Below are 15,006 nucleotides of genomic sequence, written 5' to 3' on the forward strand. Positions count from 1 at the left end.
GAAAAAAAGGGGTAAAACCCTGGAAATTGTGTCTGTACCCCAAAAAATGGCTGATTATTTTAGAGGTGTACCACTGGCCGTAATAAAAGTATTTTGGGTACTTAAATTGCGTCGGTTGCCAGTAATTTGCATATATGGAAAAACGTATAAAAATGAAAGAGCAATTTTTTTTTTCAAGAAAATGACTGTTCCACATAAATTAGGGGTACGTTAAAATGGGTGCAAATATATTTTCGTGTCTTAAAAGTGCAATTTTAAAAACTTTACAAAAAACAGACTGCTGCAGCCACGTGCGATGTTTAAAACACTTGATGCATCAATACCGCCCCCCGAAAAACCAGACCCAATAAGTGAAACCATTTTTAATGTTTGTTTTTTTTTCACCCAAATTTGACCGGTCATTTTTCGCAACTTCCAAATTTTTTGGGGGGGTAATTTATCATTAAGGGTTTGTCCAAAGGGTTCTGAAAGAAATCCCCACATTGTTAGACAAACATAGCGATTTTGGTTTTTTTTTGTTTTGTTTTTTTTCTCCTGGTCTGGAATGGAGAAAACTTTTCTCCTGTTTTTTTCGTCTGTTTTCGCCTTTTTTTTTGGGAGGAAAACAGCCGTTGAATACGGCCCAAAGTATTATAAGTTGTAAACGGTGTGTCAAGGAAAGAGTTCTATAGAAAAAGTGTGACTGTTTTAAATTCCTTGTTTGAGTCTAATAATTTGTACACCTGTACATCTGTATTTCCCTTCATTTATGTAGTAACACACAGGCGCTTTTGTCTACCATACTGAGCTAAGAACTTATAGATGTGTCCTCATACATCTAGCCTCAATACACAACGCAGCGCGACTTGCCTGGCGTGAGTGAGCCGCCAGGTCCCCTACTATTCTGCTAGCGAGGGGCGTCTTTTTTTGCCGAAAACTGTGTCTATGTTGCAACGCGATGTGACTAGGACGAACCGGCAGGCTGTGATGAATTTCATATTTGACACTTGTATATCTGTGTGCCCGAGTCTGTGTATGAAACACAACGGAACTTGGAATGAAAAAAGCTGCGGCCGCTACATTGTATAACTGCACATACAGATTCAGAGACTCAGTCGCACACAGATATACATGTTTCACATATCAAATTAATCAGCACAGTCTGCTAGTGGGTCGTAGTCGCATCGTATTTTCAGCAAAAACAAAAGCTCAAAAAAGACGGACGGGAGCCGGCGGCAAGAGGGACTTTTTATCACGATGTATAAGGACACATCTGTACATGCTTTACCTTTACTTGCCTGCCCTTGTCAATCAGTGTAAATTAAGAGGTCCTGACACACTAACGCTGAAAAAGCTCCATGAAGGCAGTGACCAAGGTTCACGTGCACATCAGTGCTTGGGTTACAGGAATGCCAGGTTTCAAGGGATACACATTATGAGATACTAAAAGCAACAGTGTGCTGCTAGTCAAAAACTGCGTAAGCAGATAAGCAGGTTGTTCAAGCCTGCTTGCTCACCTCATTGAGGCTATATGGCAATATGAGCTTCTCGTTTACAGTAACTGTTTTCCTTTTGGTCAGAGCTTCCACCAGCATCTCTCGCTTAACCTGTTGAGGTAAAAAAAAAAAAAAAAAAAAAAAAAAAAAGAAGATTATGAGTAAAGCGAGTAAAATGCATATATTACCAGTATATATTCTCATAGAAGCAGGAAAAATAACAAAACCCACACACCGTTATACTTGTAGAACCAGGAATCCCTAAAGGAGCATGCCTAACTTTTGTAAAGTGCTAGGCTGTCCCTTAGCCGCCTGCACTGCAAAACCCAATACCTGGTCACTGCTGTTCTTCTATGTAGTGCAACAGTAATGGGGAAATACCTGCTAACTATCTCACTGCGTTACAGATATGTCTCTGGGTGGGATGGCGTGACAATGCCTTAATATCAGGACTACGTTGTGAGTTTTGGTAAATTGGCTACAATGATAGTGAACACATACAGGTTTATCTAAAGAAAATAAATACATTTAATAAATATATAGTCAGTGTGAATGTATGTAATCTATATACACACACACAAACACTTACAAACATAACTGGGAAAAAAAAGAAGAAGGTGCCAGTAGTCTTTACCTGAAGTAGCTGTGATAATGTGTCCAGCACCTCAGGGGGTCCAACGTCAAGACCCTCATCCCTCCCAGAAGCCTTCTTCTTGTAAGTCACATTACCCAAATAGAGAATTGCAGATAAAACTGAAAATATCCTAAACAATGTAAAGACATTAGAGCTGTAAATAGCACTCTTTGAAAGGGAAGGGGGACGACAATTATTTTATTTTTGGAAACTTAATTTTTTAGAAGGAAGAGGTAGAAATGAAAGAAAATACTCACTGTTTCTTTGTGGCCGGGAGGAATCCAACCATTTCCATGGCTTGCTTCAATCTTTCAAAATCATGCCGAAGATCTTCTCCCTCCTCCACTTTGAAGTTGTTCTACAAAATATAGAATATAAAATGTCCTTTGCATAAGAAATTAACCAGAAGAAAATGTCCAAATGCCAACAGACAAGTATTTTTGTAGCCATACAAGTTTGTAAATCACGTCTTCATTTATTTGATGCTACTTAAATAAGCATATTTATTGTGGTGTAGGGAAATGGATGTGGAGCTTAGATTCTGGATATTTATGGTAGTAAACGGAATGAGCAGAACATATTAGAAAGGCTTATCTAGAGATCCTGGAAGCCTCTCTTGTATCTGCAGGTTTACACTTGTTATTGACCTCTGGGAATACTTCTAGGAAGGAATCCCAGCCAGCAGCGATAATGTGCAGTGTAAAGTTGACCTGTACCTTGGGGATATACCCTTATTTATAGGAGACATATTTGGCCAGAAAGCTCATGCAATTGAAAGTAATAGTAAGTAAGACGTATATATTTAAAATGATGAAACAGTGTTTGCAATAGTGTGCACATGTGACGCCTTGTGCGGCAGTCAGCAAATGAGGAGTAGAACCAACACAAAAAGCTTACTCAAACTCTTGGCAGCTGTAATTTTAAACACAGCTGACTTAGCTTTAGAAGAGACAGATCCAACAGTGAGGCTGAACTAAACAAAGCTGCGGCACACAGCTCAATCTGGTCAGTCTGAGGACATTTCATTCAAAGACAAAGTATAAGGACAGATACGTGGCAATTTATCATTGTATATTTGCAGCTTAATCCCCGAAAACACCCATTTTCGTGGTTTAACCGCAAATATTAAGTTTCCCCCAGATGGATCACAGAGGAGCAGCAGCAGATATCTCCGATACCTGCTGAGATCCTTAAGCCAGCAGCCGCACATCCCCCATAGGTTGCTGCCATATTTGCCAATTTCCGGGAATGCAAAGTATTCCAGAGATTTGCCCCCACAGACACCTCCATCTGAAGATGGCGCTAGCCCATTGTAGTCTATGGGCTACACATCGTGGATTCAGCCGGCAGAGGATCCCCCAGAATCCTCCCCGGAAATGGGCGCTCTGCATGTGCGGTCAGTGTGACCGCACATGCGCAGTAGCCCCGGCAGCACTTAGAGCACATCGCAGGAACAAGCTCTTTTCCAAGCCCCTGTCCCCGCTCTATAATACAGTCTGATGATGTAATCGCATTCTGCAAAGCTATCATGGCTGATAATATCGCGCCCAGATCGCATTGTAAATACGATTAATGATAAGTGGGTGGAGTGGAAGAGGGGTCTAATATGGTAAGTGAGAAAATCAGAAACGAATGGAAAAGAACACAGAGGTCTGTTTAGGAGAGTTAAACACAGGGATCAACAGACATAATAAAAACAAGATTAGAAACACTAACAGGCACTATTCTGAGAAGATACTTAAAGAAGAGGAGTAGCAAATTATTCAAGGGGAAGAAAGAAGGCAACAAGGACATAAGAGGAGGAGAGAGTTAAAGAAAAGCTGTAACAAATAGTCATTTATTTTAGTTTTGAACATTCTTTAAATACAGCATTCATCTATCTGATTGCCTTCTATTGCAAACCTTTCTTCACCGATATAATAATACACAGTTGACAAGTCTAGGAGGTAGTTGCCCTATGAAGGAGTGAATTCACTTAATATATACTATTGGTTAATTTATGTATTAGCGTCATTCAATTACATATTGCTGTTTCACACTACTGAATTAAAATCTGCCATCTCTATTTATGATCTTCGTTTACAGAATACATGTGGAAGTATAGATATTTTTGTACCCTTAAACTTTTATTAAAATAAAATTAAACATCTTACTTAGCAACATCACTTTAACTTTAAAGCTGCCCATCCACTACTAGATACAGGGACGACGGCATGATTACGATGCAGTCGTCTCCCGTGGGGTGAAGTGCATACACTGAATGTTCAGAGGTTCAGTGTATGCAGATCAATCATGCCCGAACATGGTAACCTGACGGCGGTCGTCAAGTTGACAGTCATGTTCGGCGATGATTGTTGTTAAAAACGACCAGCGGGTGCGTGTATCGCTGGTCGTTTTTAACATTTTACTGCCCGAATTGTGGGCGATTACCAAGCGATGGAGCGATAACGACGGTCGTAATCGCTCAATTGCTAGGTTTAATCGCCTAGTGGATGGGCAGCATAAATCTCACAATTTTATTATTAAAAGTAGCAATACAACCTTAGCACTGAAACCATCAGCATGTTAAACATGCAAGTTTCTATGTTTTGACACAATACACATTCTTTCCAGCGTAATCTGATCTAACAGCATTTTCAGCTTCCTCATGAGAGAAGAGACAACAGCAGAACACATTTTAAAACCTGCCCTCAGGCCAGATCACAGGCCATAGCAATGCAGTCCAGACCAAACACATGACTTCAGAAACAGAACGACTGCTCTGACCTATCTTTATCAGCATATCAAACACAGACACTGGAAAGGACAGCAGAAAAAGAACAGCATCACCATTAAAGCATTTAATGTAAACTATTGCGGAAACACTAAACTGAAAAAAGTAAATAAAAAAAACGAAGAAAAAGTATCTAATAAAATTCACAAGAATACATAATTTACTTGGCGTACATATCGGATTCAAGCATAGGCTTAGTTCCTCTCCACAAAAATGGATTAAGCTTGTCTATGAAATCAGAGAACAGTGGATGTATTATTAACTTTAAAAAAAAAAAAAATAAAGTGCTTATTTTTTTATTTATATGAGGGTGGTTCAATAAATAAGGTAACAAGAACTCATTGCGTAAATTTATTAAACTCGTATATCTACGTTTAATCAATAGTATGGCCTTGAAAAAGATTATTTTTCCACATAGTCCCCATACTTGTCTAAACATTTGTTCCAACGGTACACCAAGGCATCTATCCAGGTATAGAAGAAATCAGTGTCAAGCGCCTGATGCAAGGACTTGACGGCTTGCTGAACTTCACTGTGAGTTGCAAAGGGCCTCCAACCCAGGTGCTTCTTCAACAGTCTGAAGAGATGGAAATAACTCACTGCCAGTTCAGGGTTGTAGGGAAGATGGTCCAATACCTCCCAATGGTAGCGCCGTAACAACTTACACGTGTGGTTGGCTGTGTAGTCTGGTGTTATCGTCCAACAATACGACATTAGTGTGCAGTAACCCAGGTAGTTTTCAACATATTGCCCTCCGCAACCGGCTCAATGTGTCACAGTAGATCCCTTGGTGAGGAAATCAACAAGAAGCACTCCCTTGTGGCCCCAAAACACAGTCGCTATGACCTTCTTTGCTGCTGGAGACGTTTTGAATTTCCTTGAAGGTGGGGACGATGCGGGTTTCCATGACATGGATGCTTGCTTAGTTTTCGGTGTCACATGATGCACCCACGTTTCATTGCCTGTAACAATACACTGCAGGAACTGCACTTCTTCCTCATGGAACTGTGTCAAGTGCACGAGAGACAATCCCATCCTATTGGTTTTGTGAACTCCTGTGAGTTGCCTTTGTACCCAGCATGAACACTTTTCCTGTACCCAGTTTCTCATGAACGATGTTGTGCACAGTAACCACTGAGTCAGTTTGTCAGCAACATCACCAACTCGAATGTGTCTGCCCTCCAGAATCAGACCTTCAACGTGGGACAAATTGTCCTCTGTGGTGGACGTGCTTGGCCGACCAGACTGCTGCTCATCTTGAATGTCTGTCACTGTTATCAAAGGCAGTGCACCAAACCTGTTTCTGTGACATGACGTTATCACCATACACCTCAGCAAGTTGCCGATGAATTTCAGCTGCTGATGCGCTCTTTAAATGCAGAAATCTGATCACACTACGCACCTCAATGTTTGACCAAGTTTCCGCCAACCCAGCCATCTTACAACTGATGTTGGAACAGTATGACTGATACGAGGCCCAGTCTAATGGCTGTAATGGGAAGCAGTGGTCTACCTGCTCTGGCCTGGTGGGAAATTAGAATGAAATAGAGAACATTACACATGTGAGAGGTCTTGTAGCCTACTTATTGAACCACCCTCGTAACGTAAAACAAACAATAACAAAATTAGACTTGAAAGTGAAGAGAGAGGAGAGGAAAAAATAAAGTGTAATATAAAAGGGTTGGGTATTACAGTGCACTGTACCACTGCCCACCCTGGTAGCTCCATATCCACCCCTGCATCCAGGACAGTAATAATCAGGCACACATTACAGGTGATACTGGAGGGAACGTGGACCTACAAGAAATAGCAGTTCTGCAGTTACCTACCCAGAGATCATACTTTGATGATTTTCTCAGTGCATGCTATTGATATTGTATTGTGTAAAGACTTATACAAGTTTCTTTTTCTTTTGTTTTGACACAAAACAGGTCTACAATGTCTCACTTTCTCGTGTCACAAATACTAACAACTATTTTAAGATGATTATGGCATTAAGCGGCATATTCAATTAGGTGCGAAAAGTCCCGTACTTTTCACATGCCGGACTTTTCGCCATGTTCACTGGTTTTCCATGCGAAAAAGTATGGCGTGCGTCCCTGCTTATCCCCGTATTCAATTAGAAATCAGCTAAAACGCGTCCCAGCGAAAATGTAACATGCGGAAAGTACTGTCAGATTTGGGGAAATCAGTCTGACACCCCCCAAAAGATGCACTGGCATTGGGGATCACTATAGATACCCCCAAATAGGCCTGCTGAAGGTATTTGGGGTACTTAAATGATGTCAATAGCTGCTATTTAGCGTCTTTTCACAAGTGGTGAAGAATAGCATTTAGCAGTGTTTTTTGGTGAATATAAGTAGTCCTAGCAAATTTGGGGTACATTAAAACGGGTACAAGCATATTATAAAGTTGTTAAAGTGAAGTTTTAAAAAACCTGCAAACTTAAAAATACCAGGGGCATACTTGGGGCCCCCCCCTGGAGTGTATTTTGCTAGTTTTTAAGCATGTTCCCCAACTTTTGTCTTTTTCGCCCCCAAAATGAAAGTACTTTTTTGGGGTGATCTAATGTTTTTTTTTATTTTTTATTATTATTATTATTTTGTTTACGTAGTTTACCTTTGGGGGACTGCCCCAAGGGTGCAGGGGTGTTTTCCGAGGTTTGCACCCCAAAACCCTTATTCTGCACTTTTTTTCGACACCTATTCAAAGGCGAAACTTTTTCGCAGGTTCCATTGCATTCACTTCCATTGCGAAAAAAGTCTCTGGAATTGAATAGAGATAACTTTTCGCATGGTGAAATGACATCACTCGCGATACTTTATCGCAGAAAACGGCTTTTCGCAAATAATTGAATACGGCCCTAAGTGTTCAATAAAAATCCGCTGCACTACTTATGCTTCATGGCATCTTCTCACCTGGGTCCTTGACAAAGGTCCCAGGTGGGACCGAAACGTTTGGTCACCTCTATAGTATGTTTTTGTTGGTGAATTACTGAATTTGTATACACTAGAGAGACTAGAGAGTGCCTTCATCTCTCTGTGGAAAGCTGGACTATAAAATAAATATTTACATCCATACAATAAAACATTCAGGCAAACTGTCTCTTAAGCCGCATATCCACTAGGCGATTAAAATGAGCAATTGAATGATAACGACATCGGTATCGTTCAATCGCTCATTAATCATTCACAAATCGGGCATAAATATGTCGAAAACCCGCTGCTCGTTTTCGACATCAATCATCGTCTGATCATGTTGTCAATCTGCCGATAACGACAGATTGAGCATGTTCGGGGATAAGGGAGGGTGCCTGCACTGAACGACATATCGTTCAGTGTAGGCACTACAGGAGATGAGGAACGACTGTACGATTACAATGTTGTAATCATACTATCGTTCCACTATCTGCTAGTGGATACGCACCTTTACATGTTTCAAAATACCATTATTATTTGACAATGTGTAACTGTAAAAGGCTGTGTCCACAACCAGATATCAATTTGCAATGCATCCCAGTGTGCTAAATAACATCGCAGTGGTTCTCAAACTCGGCTCCTCAAGGCACCCTAACAGTCCAGGTTTTAAAGGATATCCATCCTTAAGCATAGGTGACTTAAGGTGGGTACCCACCTAGTAGATAGCTGCAAATCGAGTGATCTGCAGATATATCTGTAGATGATGGTCGTTCATATACACTGAACGACCATCATCTTCCAGGCAGCCGCGGGTCCCGCTGGTCCACCCCCGTTCCCACGTCAGTGTGTACCCAGCTAAGTTAGTAGTTAGTTAGTACTTAGTCAGTTTGATTATACCATTTGTGCACAAGCATGGATATCCTTAAAACCTGGTCTTTTAGGGTGCCTTGAGTTCAAAGTTTGGGAAACCCTGACTCATCTTTAACAACCCCAATTCCCTGGAATACTATATGTTCTGTTGTACTTGGTTGACCGCAGGACTTCAACTCGAGTAGTAATAGATCTCAGTACAAAGTACAACTTGTATATGGAGATTATGAAGATCTGTTATTATAGTGGGATGTAGTCAAGTTACAGGTGACAGTGGAAGCCTGACCTGGGACTAAAGATAGGCGTCAAAATCCCGACACCAATCTTTAGCACTATGCCGAAATACCAATGGCCAGCATCCCGAACTAAGGCAAGCCGGGTTTCTTAGCTCGTAGCCAGGGGGGGGCTTAGGGACCCTCGGGGGTAATCAGGGTTAGGCACCACTGGGGTAGGGTTGGGGTTAGGTACCACCCCCCGGGACGGTTAGGTTTCGGGTGCGAGAAGGGGCGGGATAGGGTTAGGCACCACTGGGGTGGACTTAGGGTTGGGCACCACCCCGGGAGTTTTAGAGTTATGCACCACTAAGGCAGGGTTAGGGTACTTACCTGCCCCAGTCGGGATCGCCTTCCTTCGGTCTTCCAACGTCTGTATTTCATCCAGCGGCTATTTAGGCAACGGCTTACATACCGATTTCATTATAGCTGACCTGGTAGCAATATTCACTAAACCAAATGCAGGTTGGGAGGCACAACACAAGCACAAGACCAGAGATCAATCCAGAGACTTGGAAGGAAGCCATAAAAGAGTTTAATGACAGAAGTCAGAACAAACAGCACATTATGGTTCACCAACAAAATGTCTAAATCAGGCAGTAATGCAAGAATCAGTCCAAGAAATAGCAGGATCCAGAACACAGGCATAGGAAGCAAGTGTTAGAACGGTATAAGCAGCAGTAAGTAATGGAAGTCTCTGCCTTATAAAGGACAGGGAGACAATTGACATTCATTCTACAGTCATGCCTCCCTCTTGGAGTTGCGGTCATGGGACCCCATGATAGCATGGAAGAAACGTCCGGCTGCCTAGCAATAAGTGCAGCCAGGATAGAGATGATGGTGGCAGATGTCAGAGAATGACAAGCAGTTGGACTAATAGCAACGGCCACTAACAATCCAACTTAAAACACAGACCTTCATTTTCCTGATCAGCGCACAATGCAAATGCAGTCTCAAGTGAACAGCGCAGTAATACAGCATCGTTTAAGGCTCTGTACCTTTATATAACCAAGCCGCAATTACTTTTATTCACCTTGCTTCTAGCACTGTTACGTAAAAGTACAACTAAGATGTTGTTCCACGTTAGAACATGTTAATTAAACAGTAGTGTCCAGCTGAGTTATTTGTTGTAGAAGTTGCTTCGCTCCAGTGAAATCAAAATGGCTCCTTGAGTCTACTGGAGATGGACCAATAACAGGGCTAGTTACTTGTAATTAGTAGCCATGAAGTAGAGGCTGAGGCACAACTTATAAAATGTAAAAGATAAGATAAAAGTAAAGACACATTATCACTGCTGGTTTTACTTATGCTAACCACACACGCTGAAAAATGGGGCAAATGGCCCAATATTAAAATCTCTCTCAAAGAATGACTGCAAAGGGTATGATGGTGAAATCATGCAAATGGAATATGCACACTATCAGCGTGAATGTCTGGTTATCTGCCTAACTCTAATAAGCCCCAGTCAAGCTGGAAGGGAAATCACAATTTGTCCTCTCATCTAATTTGGCCACATGTGTGGCAATCTTTAAATATAGTTATCCAGTATTTCCAAAAGAATGAAACAATGCAGACATCTTTCTGATAATTTAAGTTATATTTAACTAAAAAAAATCCACCTATATGTACTGATAAATAAATTACCCAGGAGAAGCAATTCTGATAAATATACAATCGGGGTTATATTCAGCGCGATGGATGCGATGCGCCTTTCTGGAACAGCACATCACAACTGCCGGCATCGCAGGTTTTCCCTCACACCCCATAGGAGGTGCGTGGGAAAACCTGCAATGTCGACTCTTCCGTATATGGGCAATATGTGCGCAGCTGAGCATTACAGCGATGCTCGGCGGCACATGGCGTTGAAATTAATTCCCCACATCAAATTGTTCATTATATAATTATTATTTTTATCGACAAACCTACTTTATAAGCAGACTGTTAGTAGTCATTTTGTGGAGATAAAACATTGCAAACAAAAGTACAATTATTATTGAAGTAACAACTTTCCTTACTGTACAACGCTTTGTGGCGCCATATGAATAAAAGCTAATAATACTATTGCTTATTTTCTTTTGGCTTAAAAAATATATTTACTTCGTATTAATGGTAGTCTAAACAATAAGATTATACCGGTGGTTCCCAAACTTTCTTGAATAACGACACCCTATCAGAATTTTTACAAGGCACCCCATGGCCAAAAAACAAGAGATATGGTAAGAACTTACCTTTGTTATCTCTGTTTCTACGAAGTCCATAGGGTCCACAGGGTTGACCTTGGGGTTATAGCTGGAACAGGATCCATGGGCACCACACAGTTAAGCTTTTAGCTCCCAGGATGCACTTGGGTCCTCCTCTATACCCCGCCCCCGAGCCACAGGCACCTCAGTTGGTAAGCAGCCTAGGCCGGAGGAGAATATGGAACAGAGAGAAGGAAGACTGGAACACACAAGAAACCATACTCACAGCAATAGGAGACGGAAAACCGGTGACCAGCCACACAGCCCATTTGAAGCCAGGTGCGTCAGGGCGGGCGCCCTTTGGACCCTATGGACTTCGTAGAAACAGAGATAACAAAGGTAAGTTCTTACCATATCTCTTGTTTTCTACTTCAGGGTCCATAGGGGGTCCACAGGGTTGACCTTGGGGATGTCCCAAAGCAGTTCAACTAAGGGCGGGGACGCTCCTGTGCTGAAAGGAGCACCCGGCGCCCAAAGGAAGCATCCTGAGAGGCGAAGGTGTCAAACGCATAGAACCTCAAAAACGTTTGAATAGAAGACCAAGTGGCCGCCTTACACAGCTGAACAGCAGAAGCGCCACGTCTAGCAGCCCAAGAGGGACCCACAGAACGAGTGGAATGAGCCTTAACAGAGGCTGGCACAGGTAAACCCTCTTGTGCATAAGCCTCACAAATAAAGGAACGAAGCCAACGGGCTAATGTTTGTTTGTTGGCACGCCAACCCCTCTTGTGAAAACCAAAGAGGATAAACAAGGAATCAGACTTCCTAACCGAAGCCGTCCGGTCTACATAAATTCTAAGCGCCCGGACCACATCTAAGGAAGTCTCACCAGCTGAAAGACCAGGGGACTGAAAAGCTGGCACAACAAGTTCCTGATTAATGTGGAACTTCGAGACCACTTTGGGCAAAAACTCAGGACGAGTGCGGAGCACCGCTCTGTCCTGGTGAAAAATCAGGAAAGGAGGGCGACAGGAAAGCGCCCCCAATTCAGACACCCTCCTGGCCGAAGCAATTGCCAGGAGAAAAACCGTTTTAAATGTCAGCCACTTGAGCTCCACCGCCTCAAGAGGCTCAAACGGAGGACCCTGCAGGACCCGTAGCACCACCGCCAAGTCCCAAGGAGCCACAGGAGGCACAAAAGGAGGCTGGATCCTGAGAACACCCTGGAAAAAGGTGTGAACGTCTGGTAGTATTGCAATCCGCCGTTGAAACCACACGGACAAGGCGGACACATGAACCTTCAGAGATGCAAGGCGTAAGCCGAGATCCAATCCTGACTGAAGAAATTCCAAGATCCTAGAAACTCGGAACACCTGAGGATCATAATGTCTGGACTCACACCACTGAAAGTAAGTGTGCCACACTCTGTGATAAATCCGTGCTGAAGCAGGCTTGCGTGCCCGGAGCATGGTACCAATAACCGAACCGGAGAAGCCCCGAGACCTCAAGACGGCTGTCTCAAGAGCCACGCCGTCAAAGACAGCCGACCCAGATCCGGGTAAAGGCAGGGCCCCTGAGACAACAGGTCCCGACGCTGAGGAAGAAGGTACGGAGCGTCGATGGAGAGGCTCCTGAGATCGGAGTACAAAGGACGTCTGGGCCACGCCGGAGCTACCAGCACGAGCATGCCGCCGTCCTGCTTGAATTTCCGCAGAACCCGAGGAAGCAGGGATAGCGGAGGAAACAGATACGCCAGGTGAAACGTCCATTTCACCGACAGCGCGTCCACCAGACTTGCGCCTGCGTCTCTTGTCCTTGACCCGTAAACGGGCAACTTGTGTTTGCACGGGAGGCCATCAAGTCCAGCTCCGGCAGTCCCCACCTGTCCACGAGTAGCTGAAACACCTCTGGGTGAAGCGACCATTCCCCGGGATGCACGTCGTGACGGCTGAGGAAGTCCGCCTCCCAATTGAGGACTCCGGGGATGAAGACCGCCGAGATCGCCGGAATGTGACCCTCCGCCCAAGTCAGGATACGAGACACCTCCGACATCGCTGCCTGACTGCGAGTTCCGCCTTGGTGGTTGATATACGCCACCGTGGTGGCGTTGTCGGACTGCACCTGTACCGCCCTTCCGTGAAGAGCGGGGCCGGACGACTGCAGGGCCCTGTATACTGCCCGCAGTTCCAGGATGTTGATGGGAAGAAGTGCTTCTTCCGCTGACCAACGACCCTGAAGCGACAAAGAGCCGGTCACTGCCCCCCAACCCCGGAGACTGGCATCCTTCGTGAGCAGGACCCAGTCCGGGATCCAAAATGGGCGCCCCTCGACCAGATGAGCTGTCTGAAGCCACCAAGCCAAAGATTGCCGAACGTCCGGAGACAACACCAGCATCTGAGAGCGGATCCGGTGAGGTAACCCGTTCCATTCTGATAGAATCAGCCCCTGCAGGGGCCGGGAATGGAACTGGGCAAATTCCACCATGTCGAATGTCGACACCATGGACCCCAGAACTCTCATAGCCGAATGGACCGACAGGCGGCAACGGCTCAGGCAACTGTGTATCCGCAGCTGTAGGGAGGCGACCTTCTCCGGAGTCAGGAAGATCCTTTGCTGACGCGAATCCAGCAGGGCTCCCAAATGAACCATCCGCTGAGATGGAATCAGGGAGGACTTTTTCTAATTTATCAACCACCCGTGTGCTTGCAGGCAAGCGATCGTCAGGTGGAGATGTTGAAGCAGTACCTCTGGGGAGCTCGCCAGCAACAGGAGGTCGTCCAGATACGGCAGCAGCCGTACATTCTGGTTCCGAAGATGTGCGGCCATGACCGCCATAATCTTCGTGAACACCCTCGGTGCCGTGGAGAGACCAAAGGGTAGCGCCCGGAACTGATAGTGGTGTTGAAGGATAGCGAACCTCAGATACCGCTGGTGTGAAGATGCTATCGGAACATGGAGGTAGGCGTCCTGGATGTCCAGGGACACCATGTAATCCCCCGGTTCCATCGCCAGAATGATGGAACGTAACGTTTCCATCCTGAACTTGGGAACTCTGAGGAATCTGTTCAGAGACTTCAAGTTGAGGATAGGGCGATGAGAACCATTGGGTTTCTGCACCAGAAACAGAGACGATAATACCCCGTCCCTCGTTGTGATAGAGGAACGGGAACAATGACCCCTGCTTTCAGCAAGGACTCTATAGCCTCCTGAACCTGTAACGCCTTGGTCCTGTCCTGAGAAGGACTTGTGCAGAAAAACTGGTGGGGTGGTCTGTGCCGAAAAGACAGGGCGTACCCCTGGGAGACCACTTCTCGAACCCAGGCATCCATGGTGGTATTGTGCCAGCACTGGGCAAATAGAAGAAGTCGGCCTCCCACTCTGAGGTCCCCCAGAGGGAGGCCCGTCCCATCAGGCCGCAGGTTTATCTTCCTGCTTGGAAGAAGGGCGCCGAGCACTCCAGACTTGCTTCTTGGGTTTAGAGGCAGTCTTACTCGCAGACTGTCTCGGGAAGGACTGACCTTTCGCCTTACCCTGAACCCGAAAGGAACGAAAAGCCGAACTCCGAACCTTAGCAGGCAGTGCCGCCGAAGGGAGGAAGGCCGACTTGGATTTAGCCAGGGTGTCCACTATTTTGTCCAAGTCCGGACCAAATAGTAATTCACCATTGAAAGGTAAGGCCTCCAGACCCTTCTTTGAATCAGAGTCCGCTCTCCAGGACCGCAACCACAAGGATCGGCGGCCAGACACCGCTGCAGCCGATACCCGCGAGGTCAGCAGACTAGCATCTAAAGAAGCTTCACCAATGTAAGAAGCAGCGTCCCTCATTTGTCCCAACAACGCCCGCTGGACATCCGGAGCGTCGTCTGGGAAGGTATCTTCCAATG

The 15,006-nt window shown here is 44.8% G+C and overlaps 1 protein-coding gene across 5 annotated transcripts in view; it reads right to left on the reverse strand.

Annotated features, from left to right (window-relative positions):
* Positions 1–15,006, reverse strand: part of MYO9B (myosin IXB) — a 177,669-nt gene that overhangs the window by 87,909 nt on the left and 74,754 nt on the right. For all 5 annotated transcript variants that reach the window (XM_088478475.1, XM_088478473.1, XM_088478474.1 and 2 more), the window contains exons 6-8: positions 2,367–2,467; positions 2,110–2,239; positions 1,497–1,586 (exon numbers count right to left, since the gene is read on the reverse strand). In XM_088478475.1, the coding sequence (XP_088334601.1) occupies positions 1,497–1,586; positions 2,110–2,239; positions 2,367–2,467 (321 nt within the window). The remainder of the gene's footprint in view (positions 1–1,496; positions 1,587–2,109; positions 2,240–2,366; positions 2,468–15,006) is intronic.

This window comes from Taudactylus pleione, unplaced genomic scaffold, assembly GCF_031769625.1.
Source record: "Taudactylus pleione unplaced genomic scaffold, aTauple2 ptg000214l, whole genome shotgun sequence".
Taxonomy (NCBI): domain Eukaryota; kingdom Metazoa; phylum Chordata; class Amphibia; order Anura; family Myobatrachidae; genus Taudactylus; species Taudactylus pleione.